Here is an 18,644-nt window from a genome sequence, read left to right as displayed (position 1 = left end):
TTTTAATAATTTTATTTATTTATTTTTCCCCCAAAGCCCCAGTAGATAGTTGTATGTCATAGTTGCACATCCTTCCAGTTGCAGCATGTGGGACGCGGCCTCAGCATGGCCGGAGAAGTGGTGCGTCGGTGCACGCCCGGGATCCGAACCCGGGCCGCCAGCAGCGGAGCGCGCGCACTTAACCGCTAAGCCATGGGGCCAGCCCTCAACTTGCTTTTTTGACTTTGATCTTTCCATGTGGAATTTTTGGGCATGGACGTTTTTAATTTTAACAGATGGCCAAAGAGCTGTCCAAAGGAACAATGACACCTCCACCAGAAACACATGAAATTACCTATTCCCTCCACTCTTACCCACACTTGATATTTTTCAATCATGCTTTTCTACTCTAGTCATCCTTTTTCCAGTTATGTGGGACTTTGTCTTTTTGTTGTCTGCCAGTATGACATCATTTCTCTCAGAAGGGCCCTGATTTTTCCAAATGTGATGTCCTAATACTAAATGGCCCGTGATCTGGTCCCAGCCCACACCCCAGTCTTCTTTACAAATTTCCATTATTCTCCACCCGCCCCCATGCTCATCAGCTCCCTGTGCCTTGGACACACCCATGTTTTTCTATTCTGTGCTCTGGCACAGAGTGTCCCTACCACCTGCATTCCAGAAGTCCTGTCCTCCATGCTTATCTGGTAAAATCCTTCTCAGCTTTCAAGTCCCTGCTCAAAGACACTTCCTCCAGAAAGTCTTCCTTGACTTCTCATATCCCAAACTGTCTTTCCTCCCTTGTTCCCCTACGTATGTTCCTTTGCCGCTCAGTTACAGCTCTGTTACAGCCATTTTCCTGACTACAAATGCTGCCAACCAAAATAGAGTGTTCCAGAAGCATGAGGTGAGAGAACAGTAGTAACCAGCTAGGAACAGACAGGTGGGGCATGCTGACAGGTGGAAACTCCAAGGTCAGATGCCAGCTATGTGACCCCTGCATAACCAGCAGCCCTGAAGGCCCTGAAGTTGTGGACAACCTCCTCTCCCCTTTAGCAAAGGCAGAAGACACACAGCCTCACTCTGACCTGGATGGTACTCACACTAGACAAGACCTCAATGCGCCCTGGCGGGCCCCTGGGCCCAGGGGGTCCCACAATGCTGGCTCCATCCATCCCTCTGTCACCCTGGATACAGCAATGAGAAAAGAAAAAAAACCATTGTACATGGTTAATACTCCTAGAACCAGACTGGAAACTTCTCCCACCCCCACCTCAGATCCACGACCTCACCTTGGGTCCCTGGTCTCCTTTTTCTCCTTTGGGACCCTGGCAAAACAAACAAAACAAATAAATATTCTTTGGTTTTCTTCTATTCACTTGGCTCACTCTCTATCTCTCCTCCATCTTCCCATCTCTCCCTAAGCTCTCACATGGATTTTGTCCCAGGCGACGGGAGAACAGAAGAAGGGCACCTTCCAGGGTAAGAAGGAAGGAACATCCCACAGAGAGTGAGAGGACCAGAGGCCCTCTCCCAGCACGGGGTGAGTGTCCTCTTGACCCTGAATCTCAGAGCCCTCTGCATCTGGGGGATGGGGGAACGTATTCCTATTTGATCATGGAGGTGGCTGTGCTGCTCCCCTCTGCGAGGCCCTCTTTGCCCTGGACTGGACTGCTCAGCTCTGGGGCCCACTTGACAAAGGTCATGAGATCCCGGAGTTGGCCCTCTTTAGAGCAGGCGTCATAGCAGAAGATGAACCACACCTCCCGGGACTAGACATAAGGGGAGGGGCCCTTGTCAGGAGCACGGGGTTCTGAAATGGGGCAAAGTGTGAGTATTGAGTGGGGCAGCAGGAAGGAGGCAATGAAGCAGAGATGCTTAATGGTAACGGACTGGAGAGAGAGAGAAAGAGAGAGAGAGAGAGAGATGATTTTCAAGTTTCCCCACATGATGTTTTGTGCAAAACTTCTGTGCTGCTCCTCAAAGAAACAAGCTGTGAAGAGCACCTGGTCTCCCCATTTTCCAGCTGGAAGCGGGAGGCACAGAGGGGGTGAATATTGAAAGTAGCAGAGCCAGGAGGGCACCCCACAGCCTCCTCACTCCAGCCCGACAACCCTCAAAATGAAGGTTTCAAAAGTCAACCCACACTTGAAGCCACCGGTCCGGAGATTCTGGGTTCATGCAATAGCCTGATGCTTCCAGAGCCTTCAGTATCCTAGGGAAGGAAGAAGAGTGGGAATTTCAAATCCAATTCCTGAGCATCTCCTTGTGCCAGGTGTGGTGCTGCGAGCCGGGGCTCAGTGGGAAGTTAGCACTCGGACCAGCGGTCAGTTAGCTGCTCTTGCCAGTAGTCCTTCATGCACATTGTTCTTTAACCACAGAAAGGGGAAAAGTACCTCAAATCCAAGTCCCATTGCACATCCAGGGCCTGGGGGCCCGGGGGGTCCAGGAGGCCCTGGGGGTCCCATGACCCCAGGAGTGCCCATTTGTCCGTTCTTCCCCGGGGGTCCTGGTAAGCCTCTGCTGCCGGGGTCACCCTGTAAGGAAGGACAGGCTGATTATCCAGCCCTGGGTTCACTCACGGAAGGAAGAACAAACACGCCTGAGTCACAAAATCGTTCTCGGAACTTAATTAGGTGGATGGATTCTCTGATCACGATGCCTTAACATTACAGAAACAGCTGTCTCCCTGATTGACAGTTCACTTGGAGATAAGCTGACGCACTCATCTGAGCGCGTTTGTGTGGAGGGGGTGAGGAAGCGGAACACGTCGCAGGTTCTTCACTGCCCTCCTCTCCAGCTGTTCCGCCCTCCCCGAGCAGTTCCTTTGAGACGCCTTTCTCTCCGCGGGATGACGTTTCTATGATCAATACTCCAGCCCGACAGACAGTCCAATTACAGTAAACCCAGGGAAACAGGAGGGAAGAGGAGAAAGATCTTCCTTTTCCTTTTTTTTTTTTACCTTTTCACCAACTGAGCCATTAGGCCCTCTTGCTCCCTGAAAATAAAAAACAAAAACCAAGGGCCAATTAATGTATATTTCATTAGGTAGATTCAGAAGAAAATGCAGAATTGTAGACTCTTAAGTAGCAGGGTATTCAAGTGGGACTCTTCCTGTCCCAGTTTTGGTTGGTGTCTCAAAGCTGAGCACATTACAAGAGTTGTTAGTTGGCTAGGCAGGCCATGAGGAAAGCATTCAACTATTAGCTCATTTCCCAGCTCAAGAGTAAAAAGCTTAACCAAGGAGAGATTGCAGAGGAAGAATTCCCTTGGAGAGCTGTGAGTGTACCAGGAAGTCCCCTTCCCCAACCCTCCCAGGATGGAAGTAAACGGCTGCTTCCCCCCGTCGAGCCAACGGAAGGGGCTTTGAGAACTTGATATGTATTCCCTAGGCTTTTGGAGATATGTGGCAGGATGACTGACTCTCTTCTAGAAAAATCTAAAGACCAAAAGCTGCTGGAGCAGCCTCAGAATGGGGAGTGGGTGTTGCTCTAAAACAGGTTGTGTGTCCATCCCTAGAGGGGCCACAGTACAGGTTTCCTGGGGGGGTTGATGTGGATCCCACAGAAAGGAGCCAGCTGTGAGCTCTGAGCAGAGGGGAGGACCAAGGGGGGCCGATGGTCAGGAGTGGTCAGCCACAGGGGACACTGCCCCACATCCAGGGACTGAGGTTGGGGACCCCCAGCTGGAGAATCTCCGAGGAAACCACAGAAGCACCTGCAAGAGAAGAGGCCAGCATTCCATGGCCACACAGAAGGCCCCGACACCTGATTATTACGTCTCAAATCCATATGACAGAGTGGATGATTCCAAAATAGTCATGCTCAAAAACAAGATGGCAAGGGACACCGAACCTGAAATACTGAAGAACGCCAAAGAGAAAACGTGGGAAGCTGAAGCCAGAGGCTTCGGTCGTGGAGAGAAACCACAGGGAGAAAAGTATCCTGCAGCCCGGAGCTGGGTGTAGCTGTGGCAGGGAGAGAGGGGGAAATTCTGGAGCAGCACAGCCATCGAACCCTGCTCACCTGCCCTCACCTCCCACGCCCACTCCCAGGACAAGAACAAGAGTTGTTTCCTGGAGCAAAGGGAGAGAGTGGAGCCCTGGTTGGCTAAGGAACCCCGGGAGGCCCAGGAGTACTCCAAACTCATAAGATCAGCTGATGAGGTGTCCTGCTTGATGGCACACCCTACTCCTCCCACTCCTTTCCTGAAACCGGCAAGTCTCAGAGGAGCTACTGCCCAACTCCCCAGCCATCTGCACAAACAGAGGTAGACAACAGACTAAAGAGGGATTCCAGTTTCTAAAGCAAACACACAAGCAAGAAACACCAGGCATCTGAGGGAAAGCAACACTGTGAAAGAGGCAACAGTGTCAACATGGAATGGACACTGGAGGGAACAGAGTTAAGAACACATCCTAAGTACACAGTATATATTCTCAGAGAGAAAAGGGAGGACATTACAGCCATGAAACAAGGACAAACTACTATGAAATAAGAACAGAGCTTAGGGAAAAGAATCACTTAGAGATCTCAGAAATAAAAATATACGACCATGAAGGGAAAAACTCTGTAGAAGGGCTGAATAACAGAAGAGACCATCTGAAGAGAGACTTACAGAATCAGGCTACAGATGGCCTGGACATTATGGGGTGGCGGGAGGAGAAGGCGTGCTGGGAGAAGGTGGCTGGGCCTGGTCACTTCCCTGCCTGCCAGCCTGACACAGGAGAAACTAGGCGTGACCGTCCACCCAGGGCAGAGACAAAAAGAATTGGGTTCCAGTTGTACTGCCTAATCCGGAGGCTACAGTATCTGTGTCCGCTTCTCTTGGGTGAGACCAGCCACGCCGTTGTCTGCTGCCTGTCGCAATCTGTCCTTGAAGGCGCCAACCTTACGCATCTTTCCAGTAACAAGTCAAACCACAGACAGAGTTATTGTGAAATAGTAGTTAAATTAGCCTCATCTCTTGACTTTTGGACTCCATCCTCTGAAGACCTTATGTTGTGTTGCCATTTGATGCTGTTAAAGAAAATTATGTTCTTAAAATGAAAAACAATATTTTTTCAATTAACTTGCTGACTCCTTTTAAGTTAAGAGTAGGTCTTGCAGCAGTTTCAAAGGAAGTTCTAGAAGATGTTTTGGACCTTGATTTATCTGTTTCAGAAGCAGATGATTTTATCCAGTGTGTACATGTGAAGAGATAGTATTGGGACCCATTCCATTGGCTCACAGATTTGGTGGCCACCATTTGGGAAAATGAGCAGATCAGCTTGCGGATGGAAGGGCTCCTCTTTTTGGAATTTACATGAACAGGTAGAGTGAAAAGTGAGGGCTCCAATTAAAAGGGTCAGCAAAGACCCCACACTCCTGAAATGGTGATGGTGGTGGTGGACTTCATTCCTCAGTGAGAGAGTTGTTGTGTAGTGGGGCTACGCACTGCCTTGGAATTCCAACCCGCAGAGCTGCAAGTCTGGTTGTGATGATGAAGGATGGAGAGATCAGCTCTACAACGAAAACATCGTGCAAGAACGAGGTGCAGGAGAGCTGCACGCTGCAAAATCACAGTTTAGAATTCATTAGAAATTTCCACTCATTATGGTAACTGGATTTGATAAGGACATTATTAGACATCGTCATACAGGAACATCAAGAAACCTCATAAATACGTGGATTTCTCCTCTGTTGTGGTATCTGAGATGGCACAACTTACTGCCTTGTGGATGTCTGTCGTTTTGCTCATGATGTCTGTTATACTGATAACTTCAATTTGTTACACTTACAATTGACTACAGTCTATTTGGTTTTATGGAGGTCTACTACCCGGATTTCATACCAAACACACCCGATGGTGATGAAAGAAGATACAAAATAGGAAATCAGGCCGATATAATTAATTGAAACAAGTTGTTACAAGCTCTAAACACATTACTGGGCCCTAGTTAAGAGCAGCTCGCAGCTCAGGTTCTTAAGGGGTACCCCGTTCTTTATCATGTAAGATCTAGAGAAGGGCTCAAAGCAAAATTGGGATTACTTGGAGAAAAGGAAGGGGATGATGATTTCCTTGTATTTCTCTTACATCTCACGGTAAAGGCAGAAGCTGGTTTTCCAACGCCAAACAGTGACACTTCGGCAGCTCGGTGAGATTTCTCAAAGCCAGTTGCTGGGGACTCAAGGTTCCTCAGCAACTCTGGGCACTGAAGAAAATTTCAAAGCACAAACTCTTTTTTGACTGGGTGTCCCGGCACCTTCTGAGACTGAAGAATACAATGAATGATTCAGATTGTGAAAGACGGAGAAGAATGACAGCTGTTAATCCTAGGTATGTACTGAAGACCTGGACGGCAGAAGCCACAGTGCAAAAGGCAGAAAGGAATTGTACAGAGGCCCATCTCCAGCACGTTCTTCAGCATCCTTTCCAGAAGCATTCTGTAGATGAGAAAGCAGGCTACTCTTCACCTGTTCCTTTATGGGCTAAAGATCTCAGAGTAGCTCTCATCTTAATTTGGGGAAAATAAATTGAGGAATACTTCTACCATCAAACTCAACATAGAATAATCCATTTGATAAATTCCTAATGACTATCCACATTTTGACGACAATCCCACATTTGAAAATAATGATTATATATAACAATATTTTTTTTCCAGCCAAATAAACTGGACCTTATTCTTTGGGGAAAAACCCCACTTTAGACAACTGCTTAGACTGGTCAATGTGTCCTGCAAGAGAGAAGAGAGGCTGATCTTCCGGCAGCGTGAGAAAAGGCCTCCCTACAAGTGTCCATGCAACCATGGAAAGCATTGCCTGGGCAGGGAATGAGTCCCTCATCACTGGAGGTGTGCAAGTTGAAGAACGGATATTGTGGAGAGGAGTCAAGGATCAAATGTATCATTGGATCTTATGCGGTGTTACATCCCTGCGATTACTCATTTTCTTTAGCACTTTTTTGTTATTTTACAACGACACCCTGCTCCTCGGTTTACCTTTTTTTTTTTAAGGTAAATGTCATGCGCAAGATTTCCCTCGAGGTCTCGAGATGCAAATTTCCAAGTCCTTGTAGAGTCTGCTTTTATTTGACCAGAAAGCATAGCAAATTTCAGGTGGAAAAAATGTGATTTTTCTCCAACAATTCTCCTGGGCCAGCCCGCCGCTCTGCGCACAACCAAGTCTCTGAGCAGTTGCGGAGTGCATCTGCGCAGGTGTTCCTGTGCGGCTGTGGGAGTGGGTATTTTTAAGTGCAGGAGGACCATGGGCGGGGTCTGTGGGGCGGGTAGGGGGAAGCTGGTAAGAGGAACCGGGAAGATGAGTGTAGGTCTGTGATGTTTCCTGCAAAATTTAATTTCTTATGAAATAGTTGGTACACGTAAAATGAGTTCTATAAAGCTCGACAATTGTTTTTCTTCTTTTTCTGAGAAATGAGCTTTCCACGAAAATCGAGTTACTGTTTCAATTAAAATAAACACGCTTGAAAGCTGACGGAAACTGACAATTCAGTTCAGTGAAGATGGTGGTGTCTAGGGAGTCTGCATTTTCCACGACTTCTTCCGGGTGGGGTACACAGAAAGCCCCCACTGGGACAGACCCCCAGTGAAATGCATGACAGCATGACTAGAAGGAGGCTCACCTTATCTTTACGGGTGCCCTTTGCGGGACATGGCTTATCTCATCACTCAGGCTGGGAACACGCAGGGGCAGGAACCCGACCCCCACAGCACCAAGCAGAGCTTACAGACAGGAGAGGAGAGAGGTTTCAGAGAAAGAGGAGAGGGAAGGTATGCAAGACACTGGGAATGGGAGATTAAAATGGTGCCTGAAGAGGTTTCATTCATTCATCAAAGGCTCACAGAGGCCCCCCTAGGTTCTAAGGATGCACAGAAAGTACCAGTGCTCTTGTTGGTCAGGGCGGGGTGAGGAGCAGACAGGGAGGCTAACAGACTTGGTGTCATTGGCTAAGAGGGGTCCCAGCAGAATAAATAGTGTGCTAAAGGGAAGTGGGGGCAGGAGGGGTGCTTTCTGCTCATAGAGAGCCGGGAGAGCTTCCCAGAGGATATGTCTGAACTGGGCCTTGGAGAATGAGAAGAGGGAAAGGACATCCAAGACAGAAAGAAAAGTGCGTCCCAAGACCAGGAGGCTGCAGAGAAGGAGCAGCCCAGAGCATGTCAGTAGGGCAGGCTGGCTGGTCCAGAGGGCATGTGAGGGAGCGGTGGGAGATGGAGCCAGAAAGGGAGGTCAGGAAGGGCCTTGAAGGTCTCCACAAGATCAGGGTGTTGTCCTGCAGGCAGCGGGGAGTCCGTGGAGAGGGCAGTGACTGATGAGAGCCTGCTGGAGGAAGATGGACTGGGCAGGGGGGTGGAGGCTGGATTGTGGGTGGGGAGAAGGGGGCACCAGTGAGGACCCTGATGCCACACCATGGGCGAGGAGAGATGAATGTCAGATCAGGGTGAGAGAGAGGTGAGAGATGTGGACTTCAGACTGGCCAGTCTTGGCAACGGACGGATCATGACAGGAAAGGGAGAGGAGGGAGGAGGTAGAGAAGACCCTTTTTTGAGTCCAGGCAACTGGGTAGATGGCAGCACCATTCACTGAAGCTGGGAATGTGCAGGAGTGGGCAGGGAAGATGCTGAGTACAGGTTTGGGTATAAGAGCCCCAGGATGGGGACATCTAGCAGGGAGGACCAGGAGGGGATTAGATAGGGTCATTCACATAAGAGGCAAGGTCAGGCTTAGAGGTCAGGGAGAGACAATGTGCGCCTGGTGGCTTCCATGGTTGAAACCCTCCCGCCTTCCCCATACCTTCTCCCCTTTCATTCCAGGAAGGCCGGAGGCTCCATCAAGTCCAGGCTGTCCCTCAGGGCCCTGGGGAACATCAATGAGAATCAGCTCACAACATCTCTGATAAGAATCAAATACAAACTCTTCCTGGTTGGGGAGGACCTGGTGGGTGAGGCCAATGGGTCCAGGGCCTTGTGCCGGGTCCACGGCAGAATGCCCCCAGCTTGGCCACTGCTGGCCATGCACCCATGGACTAGTGTCCTTCACTCTCTGGATTGCGTTTTCTCCTCTGTGGGGGAAGTCAGCAGCAGGGTTGGACTAGATGGTCTCTGACGGTCTCCCACCCCAGGCCCAGCACTGATGTCCTATGATTCCAAGATTCTACGAGTCTGCATTTCTTATCCTAACTAAGACAAAGCAGCAAAATAATGTGTAGGAAGATGTTTTTCTTGGCTGCTGCTTCTTATGAGTCTTAGCAATGACTCGGCTGAGGAGGATATTTGTTTACAAACGTTAGCTAGCTGCTCGTTCCCTGTCTTTAAGCCTTAGTGCTGGAGCCTGCAGTCTGTGTGCCCCTCCCTGGCTAAAGGAAGCCCTGTGGCCACAGAGAGAGGAAGATGACTTCAGTGGCTCACCGGGGGCCCGGGTTCACCAGCAGCTCCATCCTCTCCAGGAGATCCAGGGGGTCCCACGAAAACATCAGTTCCTGGTTTTCCTGGAATCCCAGGTAAGCCAGGTGGGCCCGGGGGCCCTGGGGGACCCTAAAAAACAGACACTCCATTAAGAAAGAGTGGGGGAGGGGATAAATATACACTGAGCATGTATGTTCCACCCATTCTCTCCATTCCTTACAATAACCTCACACGTAGAGACTGGTGTTCCCACTTAGCAGATGGGGAAACTGAGGGTCAGTGAGATGGTGGGACTGGCTCTAGGGCTCACACACTCACAGCTAATTACTAGAAGAGCTGGAATCTGAATCCAGGTCTTTCTGGAGCCCATTATATCACATTTTCTCCCTAGATTATGTATACAATAAAAATTTAGTTGGAATTTTCAGAGGCGCTCTGGCTAATTTAGTTTTCTGATTAATGAAGAAGTTGGTTAAAAACTGGCTGTTGTTAACCCTTGTTAAAAATCTTCCTGCCGTGTACTAGTCTTCTCAGCCTCTGGCTGGGTTGGCTGATCCCATCAGCCTGAAAGACCCACCTGGCTCCCGTTCCACTCATCGGGTGGGCCCAGAACCCTCCAGCCCTGTCATGGCGAGTGGGCAGAAGGGCAGCCGAGTGGAGCCTTCTAGTTTGGGATTCGGCACAAGGGCTCAGAGGAAGGGCTGGAAATGAGGTTGGAGACCCAGGGACAGAGGTGCTAGCTGCAGCTGGAGAAGGGAGGTGCTCCCCGGGGAGGGGACCAGGGACCAGTGGAGGCCCAGCCTTGGGCAGGAGGCTGGCCCACCTGGGAAGCAAGAACAAAGAGGGAGAAGGAGTGGTCTGAGGAGGTTGGGAGGGGGTCGCCTCAGGGTAGGGAGGATTTCAAGAAGGTTCTGGAAGCCAAAGTGTGAAATGCTGCCTAGAGAAGGGGCCAGCAGGTCTCTGTGACGGTTAAGAGGTGGAAGGGGGTAGGGCAGAAGCCAGGTTGTAGAGGTGAAGGTCATGGGCATACTTGCTGTGAAGCAGCCTGCTGGAGAAGGCTGCCAGGGAAATGAGGCAAGTAGGGAAGTGGAGGTCCTGAATATAAACTAAGGCTCATGCTCACTTAAAACAAAGCAAAATTGATCAAAGTGGAAAATGTGAAACATACACAAATGTAGAGTGAAAAGTATAATGAACTCCCAGGAGCCCACGCCAGCCTCAGCAATTCTCAGCAGTGGCCAATCTGGTTTCGTCTGTATCCGCCCTGCGGCCCTCCCTCCGGGATTACTGGGAAGGCAATCCCAGAACACTCACTCTCAACAGCTCCTCCTCGCTGTGCGGGAGGTCACCAGAGCCAGAGCTGAAGTCCAAGCCCCCGCCCAGGCCAGAGCCCTCAGCCTCCGCTCCCACCTGGAGAGAGAAGACATTCTCACACCTTGGTTTCAACTGCCATTCTCCAAGGACAGTCATGTCACAAAAGCTTTCCCATTTTCTGTTGCCCCATGACTGCTGTGCCAAGTTTCCCCCCTGCCTCCTCTCCCACTCTCCTCTACTGCGACTCTCCTCCCGCCCCACCTCCCAGCTGTGCAGCCAACCCCCAGCCAGTCCTCAAACATACTCCACTCCTTCCCATCTTCTCTTCAGCCTCCTTTCCTGCCTTTCAAATCCCTGCTCACCCTTCAAGGCCCAGTTCCATGCTCACTTCCTCTGTGAAGCCCTCCCCACCCCATTTTCAGGCAGAGTTCATCTCTTCTTTTCTGTGTTCCCACTGGCCTCTGCTGAGGTCTTGATTTGGTGTCAGGACCACCTGACTTGAAGCTTAGTTGTGTGTGTGTGTCTGCCAGCCCCTCTAGACTAGGACTCCTCCAAGTCGGCCCAGTCCTATGACACATCTGGGTGCCCAATGTCCAGCAAGAGATCTGGCACCGAGAAGGCACTCTGTGCATATTTGGTGAATGCCATCAGTTCCTCCAAAGAACAAAATGGAATTTCCAGAACACCTTGCTGGTACTTAACTCTAGAAGACAGGAACCAGGCGAGGCCTAATTCAATCATTGAGGGTGTGTGGGGAGCACCAGTTGAGAGGCTCCAGGGAGGAGCTGGGTTAGGGGTTAGAGCCGGCTTTAGGAAGGAGGCGGCGGTGTGTGCATGTACGTGGGAGAAGGGAGGCAGGGAGACCAGTTAGGAGGCTGTTGCCATCATTTGGGGGACAAGGAGGCATTACACAGCTGGACGGGGGACTTACTAGATGGCGGGCGGGGGGCACTCAAAGACGTTTCCTGCTTTCTCTCTTGGTGGCCTGGGAGATGGGGTGCCATCCCAGAGATGGGGACCCCGGAGGAGGAGCAGTTCTGGGGGCATGGTGATGAGTCCCGTCTGGGACGAGTTGAGTTTGAGGGACCTGTGGGCCATTCAGGATGCAGGATATAAACAGGATGTAAACAGATTCTGCTCCTGAGCTCACTGAGGGTTCTGGCAGAGGCAAGAACCCCGAGGTCTGACCAGAAGGCACTCTGGGCTGACAGGAAGAATCCGCCTGTGGCACCCTCAGCCCCTGCTCACAGTGTGTGTGACGAGCCTGGTGGGAATCTCACCGTGGGTCCAGCAGGCCCGGCGGTTCCAGCGGGGCCAGGAAGCCCCTCCTCAGTGTCACCCTAAAGAGAACAAGCTGGTCAGAGGAGCCCTGGGCACCCCTCCCGCTGTCCCCTCCCCTCTCTGTAGAAACTGTGCTCATCTGTAAGATGAGGCTCATGCAGGCGTGAAGAAGGCACTGTTCTGTATCAGCCAGCCTAAGGGGCACCTTGTCCCACTTGGAACCCCACTGAGTGGTTTCTGCACCACACTTGAGGGTGTGTGTGGTGGAAGGAACCCAGCAGAGTGGACAGGCGTTGCACATACACCCCTCTTGTCAGCAGGGACTCCCCCCTGGTCCGGGTCCTGCTGGTGCACTGATGTCCAGGCCCAACACGGCCTTCCTCGGAAGCCGGTCCTGCCCACCTCGCTCCTCCCACCAGCCCTGTAGCCTTTTGGGGCCTTTACTGCTCATAGGGCTGCCTCCCTGGGACGGTGGGCTCCTGGAGGACAGGCACGGTGCCTGAATCACCTCCAGGTCCCAGCACCTGGCCAGCAAAGGCTTTTGGAGTGACAGGAGCACCCATTTGGAAAGGATAAGAAAACAAGAAAACGAGAAAGGTGGCATCCTGGGGGGCTTCTGGCTGTCAAAAAGGGTCCAGAGAAATGGGCAGTCCTGACAAATAAGGTGACAGAATGGCCTGAGCCACCAAAAGGAATGGGAACACGGACAGTGAAATCCCATAAAAACTGTGTGGTGTGATGCCCTCTCTCAGACACCCTGCTGTCCCCCAGAACCCTGCTGGCTTCTGAAGTCCACTGAGGCGGCCAGAGCAGGGAGACCCCAGACCCCAGCCCTCCCTTCCCTACACCCCCACTGGCAGCCTTGTGAGGCACCAGGGCTGGAGCACCCTCTGCCCCTGGGGGACAGCCTCAGGCAGCCCTGGGAGGGGCAAGGAGGGCAGAGGACCAGGGCCAGAGTGGAGACGGGAAGGGTCCCAGAGGCAGCCAGGTTGCTGTCTATGGCCAGATCAGGCTCCTGGGGCAGGACCGCCCCACAATGTGGGGCTCCTGGGGGCCGTGGCCCAGGTCACTGAGGGCACATCCCCTAGGCCACAGTTTTAACATCACCAGTTGCTTCGGTAGGAGGAATTTGTTATTTTTCTGTGGTGACAGACACCAGACAAAGCATGTCCACAAACACTGCCTCATTTCATTCCAGCTACCCCCTTGTGGGGTAGTCGTCCCCACCCCATTTTACAGATGGAGAAACTGAAGCAAAGAAGAGATAAAGACCTTTCCTGAAATCCTACAGCTACTCAGAAGCAAACTTAGGTCTCTGGTTGCCTGAAGCTCCTGTCTGTGCAACCCTTTCCCAGGGAGAAAACCAGGGCAGACTCCAGAGCTCAGAGAGAACACCAGAAATGGAAGGACCCTCCAATTACAGATAGGGAAACCGAGGCCTGCAGAGGTCAAGAGACTTGGCCGAGGTCACTGATCGGGAAGAAGAGACGTGGCCGGAACTGAGCCCCGTGCTGTTTTCGTGATTCTCCCAGAGTCTCAATTCGTTCTCTTCTGGGCTCAGTCCTCTTACCGCCTCTACTATTCCCTTGATCAGAACTGATTACATTAATGCAAACAACATGCTTAGGGCACTTGCTCAGAGCCAGTGTGTTCCCCGGAATGGTCACAGCGCCAATCTTTTCTCCTTTGGGCCCAACCTGTCCTTTCATTCCCACATGTCCTCTGAGCCTAAAACAAGATGTGGTTAAAACCTGGTCCACGGCTTTGGGACATGGAGCTGCTCCGCTCTGACGTCGGTCCCTGGTCCTGGTGAGTGAGCTGGGCATGAGCTGGGGGCTTGCTCTGGGCTGGGGGCAGCGAGCCCCATGAAGAGAGGGGTGTGGCTGTCTGGTCTCTGCTGTGTCCCCTGCACCCAGCAGATAACAGGCTCTCGCTAAGTATTTGCCAAATGACTAGTGGGAAAATCTTAGAAATGGCATGACCTCATTTGGACCATGTGGGCTTTGCTGACCCACTTCTGGCTCATATCTGAAGACGGGTGGCTGTGAACAGTGCAAAAAACAAAGGGAGAAAGTCCAGGCACTAAGGTGCCCTTCCCTACTTGACTCCTGGGAGCTGTGTGATGTTGAGCAAACCCCTAACCCTCTCTGGGCCTCATCTGCAAAATAATTCTACCTACCTAATTTGTTGAGTGTATACTATGTGCTAGATAAAGTTTTCCATATATTTCATGAAATACATGATATTTATGTATTTATCATGATAAATACATGAATAAATTTCATGTATTTATCATGATAAATACATGAAATGCTCATTTCATCTTCACCACAATCCAAGAGGTAGGTGCTCTGCTCCCCATTTCATGCATGAGTGAACCGAGAGAGGTGAAGAAACCTGTCACAGATGTGTGGCAGAGCCAGGCCTGGATGCCCCTCGCACCCACTGCCTTGGGTGACTGTGAGATTCAAAATGATCCTGAAGATATTCCAGAGTGGGTGCTCTCTTCACCGTCCTTATCGTGCTTTTAAACCACGTGCTCAGGACTCAGGGCACCCGTTTCAGTTCATCGCAGATTCCTGACACAGGCCCTTGGGGGATCTGTCTTCATCAGTTAGGTGCCAGGATGAAACACCGTGTGTCTGTTTCTCCCTTCCTCCTTCCTCTCTCCGTCTCTCTTCCTGCAACATCCTACTCTTCTCAGAGCTTTTTAGAAGCCCCACTGTACAAGTCATAAGCCCCATGGCGGGAACACCACAATGTATTAGGAACCTGCCAACTCCCCACAGTTCTACCACTTTGACGCCACACTGCTGACATTTAGGGAGGGTATTTCCTTCCATGGTTTTTGCATGTGTCTATTTTTAAATAGTTAAGACCACACAACATACTCAAGTTTAAAACCAGCTTTTTTCGCTTAACATTATATGGTAAGTACTTTCCCCCATCATTAAATACTCCTAATAAGTATAATGTTAATAGCTGCATAATGTTCCATTATTTGACTATACTTTATTCAACTAACCCCCAATTGTTGGCTAGTTAAACTGTGTCCAATCTCTTCTATTATGGACAATACTGAGATTAACATCCTTGTGTACAAAGCATTTCTACATATCAGAGTATCCCCTTTAGGTTCAATTCCTAGAACAGAAGTGTCTGGGTCAACAGTGTGCAGTTTGGTGGTTGTTAATACGTGTCAACAAAGAACCTCTCAGAAGTCGTGAGCCAAGCCCATCAGCACTCCCACCAGTCTCACCAGACGCCGACTGCTCAAAGCAGAAAACACAACGGATCCAAGGACAAGTGACCCAGTTTCTCCAACAAATCAAGGGCAAAAAAGAAAAAAGAAGGTGGGAGACAATCATCGACTAAAAGAGACTGCAGAGACACAGCAGCCAAACAGTGTGTAGACCTCATATGGATTCAGATTCAAAGTAAGTGTAAAAGGCACTTTTCGTGTGTGTGAGGAAGACTGGCCCTGGACTGACATCCGTGCCCATCTTCCTCCACTTTATATGTGGGACGCTGCCATGGCACGGCTTGATAAGCGGTGCATAGGTCCGCACCTGGGATCCAAACCCGCGAACCCTGGGCTGCTGAAGGACAGCGTGTGAACTTAACCACTACACCACCAGGCCAGCCCCTAAAAAGGCACTTTTTTAACAACTAGGGTGTTAGATAATATAAAGGAACCATTGTTAATTTTGTTAGACGGATGACATCCATCATTACCATTGATGGGTGACATTGTGGCTAAGGGAAAAAAAAGGTCCTAGATCACCCTATTAGCAATACACATGAAAGTATTATGAGTTAAATGATCTGATGTTTGGGGTTAGTTTTAAAATACTCCAGGCTACCCCTCCCCTCTACTCCAAAAAGAAGGCGGAAGGAGGTGGAACAGATGAAGCATGATTGGCATAATGTTGATAACTGTTCAAATTGAGTGATGGGTATGTGGGGGATTATTATACTATTCTAAGTTGTTTTGTGAATTTTTAGAATTTCCATAACAAAAAGTTTTTGAAGAAGAAAAAGGAGAACTGGCTCTACATAAAGGTGCATGGCCGGCCAGTACTGCTGCCCCAGACGTGGTGTCACTGTGGGGAGATGTGGTCTGGGTGGTTTGCATGTCCCTCGGGGTGAGGAGCAGAAGAGCAGGGGACTGTGTAGGAGGTCACAGCGTGTGAGCGAGGGCCACAGGCAGCACAGCCCACCCGCTGGATCCTGTGTGAGTTGCCCAGTAGAATCCCCTGGGCATCTGAGCCCCTGCCCCAGGGGCTCCTCAGTTGGTCTGGCCCTGGACTCGGCCACCTGCAGGGTCTGAAGCTTCCGGGGTGTCTCTAAGATGCAGACAGTGTTAAAACCAGAGCCCCTGCTCTCCTCCCTCCGTCTATAGATGGTAACACCGGGCCTCAGGACACCACGAGTCAGTGGCATCTCCGGAAGGGGGAGCTCAGCCTCCCGGCTCCCAGTCGGGGGCCCTTCCACCGTACCACACTCTCAGGGAGGCTCAAGAGCATGAGCCCTGCAGGCCAGCACACCTGGGTTCAAATCCCAGCTCTGCCTCCTGGAGGCGGGCAACGGTGGGCAGGTTTCTCTCCTTCCCCGTCTCACTTCCCTCACCTGTCACACGGAGGCTGTTCACCTCGTTCCTGAGAGTGGTGGTGTGAACAGAAGCAGATAAACTTGGAACACAGAGTGCTTAACATATGTCAGTGCAAACGGCTTATTTCCTGCCCCCCGACTGTGAATTCCTTGGGGACAGGAACGAGGTCACACTCATCTCTATCTCCACGTGTCTGGACTGAGGCCCTGAGCTCTGCGTTGAGTCAACGAGTGAATCAATGAATGAATGGACAACTCTAAATAAAGAGACAGTAAGCCACGCTTGATGACCACGGGGCCCCGGAAGAGGCCGGTGAGCAATGGGCATTCAGGACTCCCAGTGGGCTCTCCAATATCCCGTCCGCAGCCCCTCCCCTCACGGTCAGCCCTGGAGTGCTGTGGCCAAGGGACCACATGCCTGTAGCCCGAGTCCAGGCTTTGAAAGTGCGCGTGACCAAGTGTTACTCAGGGAACTGATGCACCCAAGCTGGTCACCAATGAAATATTTTCCTTTAAAAATATTGACATTTGAAGGGCAGTTTCATTCATTCACACAAGCCCATGCTGAGGACCAGTTCTGGGTTTCCTATTCCTAAAAGACAAGGTTACAGTCCTTAAGTGGTGGCAACCCCATGCCCCATGTGTACAGAGCTTTCCAAACACTCCCTGACCTGCATTCCCTCACCTTCTACTACAGACGAGGAAACTGAGGCCCAAAGAAACGAAAAGAATTTGCGTGAGGTGGCATAGTTCCAGCCTAGAATCACAGAAACTCACGTTGGAAACTCACGTTGGAGGGATTTGAAGGTCACCCTCACACACACCTTTGATGCTTCCATTCCCTCTATGGTCCCTGCCAAGTCTTACAAGCTTCCCCACCTCCAGGATGGGAATCCATGACACCTGAGATGGGCCTCTGCATCTTTGGACAGTTCTGCCTATTAGAAAGTTCTCATTTCAATTTGAGGGCAATTTGGGACATGAATCCAGGTGCCCTAGATTTTTACCTCTTGCTTTTTCCTCTGCAAACGGCAGGCTTCTTTGTGTGTTCCCAGGTTGGAGGTCCCTCAAAGGCCCAAATTGGGCATTTTGTGAACCAAAAATGAAAACCCAGGTCTGAGAAAGCCAGGGGCAGGCCCCTCCCAGGACTCCAACCTTTCTTTCCCTCCTCTGTGAGACTGGCCAAGTCAAATCTTCACGCCTTGATGCCACTTACCGGAGTGACCCGTCTCTCAGGAGCCACTGTGGGTATGGGGAGCGGGGGCCCCTCGGGCAGAGTGCCACCCAACTCCTCTGCCCCGGCCACTGTAAGGGGCTCCTCTGTTGTGGCTGCTGCTAAGTCTTCTTCATCATCAGGACCCTGAAAACCAACAAGAGGAATCACGTCACCTCACCCATGATGCAATGTGCACAAGGCTGCCAGTGAGTTTTGGTGACTGTCAGTTCCATGGCGCCAGCCCAATTTCGAAAAGTTTTCTTACCTACAACTGTCATTACCCCCAACACTTCACAGAAGCTCAGACTCGCACATCCCCTTCTGAAATACTCATCTCCTCTAAGCTTCCCTCTCCAGTGATGGAGCACTCACCACTCCGCTCCCCCTAGCAACCCCTTCTGACTTTGGACTACTCTCTGACAAAGTTCTTCTTGGACAAAGCTAGGAGGCAGTAGGGTCGGGACTCCTCCATCATGCTCCTTCCACTACACCTTCCTCCCTCCAGCTGGAGCCTACCTAGCTATCTGCTCACAACAAAGCTGCAGTCGCCTCCAGGAAGGCCGCTAATTGCTCCTGTCTCATGACGCTGACCTCTCTCCCCACGGTGAGCCAAAGAGGATGCTAGGTGACACTTACAGAAGGGACCACCTGCTCAGCGGCCGCTGTGGGGGTGAGGGGAACCAGGTCATCCGTGGGGACCCCGCTGGCCTGCTCTTCCTCAAAAATGCTGAGGGGCACTTCTGATGCAGCTGCTGCTGTTGTCAAGCTTTCTTCACTGATTGGACCCTGAAACAAAAGTGGCATGAGGGATGGGGCCGCTCGGTCCACACCCCTGGTTCA

At 51.0% G+C, this 18,644-nt stretch overlaps 1 protein-coding gene across 2 annotated transcripts in view; it reads right to left on the bottom strand.

Annotated features, from left to right (window-relative positions):
• The window catches only part of COL15A1 (collagen type XV alpha 1 chain), a 109,314-nt gene that overhangs the window by 36,570 nt on the left and 54,100 nt on the right, over positions 1 to 18,644 (bottom strand). Inside the window, exons 10-20 of one of the 2 annotated variants that reach the window (XM_058523629.1) lie at positions 18,441 to 18,590; positions 17,805 to 17,948; positions 11,977 to 12,036; positions 10,697 to 10,792; positions 9,386 to 9,511; positions 8,772 to 8,834; positions 2,942 to 2,977; positions 2,376 to 2,516; positions 2,126 to 2,194; positions 1,272 to 1,307; positions 1,083 to 1,166 (exon numbers count right to left, since the gene is read on the bottom strand). In XM_058523629.1, coding sequence (XP_058379612.1) covers positions 1,083 to 1,166; positions 1,272 to 1,307; positions 2,126 to 2,194; positions 2,376 to 2,516; positions 2,942 to 2,977; positions 8,772 to 8,834; positions 9,386 to 9,511; positions 10,697 to 10,792; positions 11,977 to 12,036; positions 17,805 to 17,948; positions 18,441 to 18,590 — 1,005 coding nt within the window. The remainder of the gene's footprint in view (positions 1 to 1,082; positions 1,167 to 1,271; positions 1,308 to 2,125; positions 2,195 to 2,375; positions 2,517 to 2,941; positions 2,978 to 8,771; positions 8,835 to 9,385; positions 9,512 to 10,696; positions 10,793 to 11,976; positions 12,037 to 17,804; positions 17,949 to 18,440; positions 18,591 to 18,644) is intronic. The other variant, XM_058523630.1, reaches the window with a different exon arrangement.

The sequence above is a fragment of the Diceros bicornis genome, chromosome 28 (assembly GCF_020826845.1).
Source record: "Diceros bicornis minor isolate mBicDic1 chromosome 28, mDicBic1.mat.cur, whole genome shotgun sequence".
Lineage (NCBI taxonomy): Eukaryota > Metazoa > Chordata > Mammalia > Perissodactyla > Rhinocerotidae > Diceros > Diceros bicornis.
Note: the sequence above shows the minus strand (reverse complement) of the source record. Positions and strands in the feature narration are given on the sequence as shown.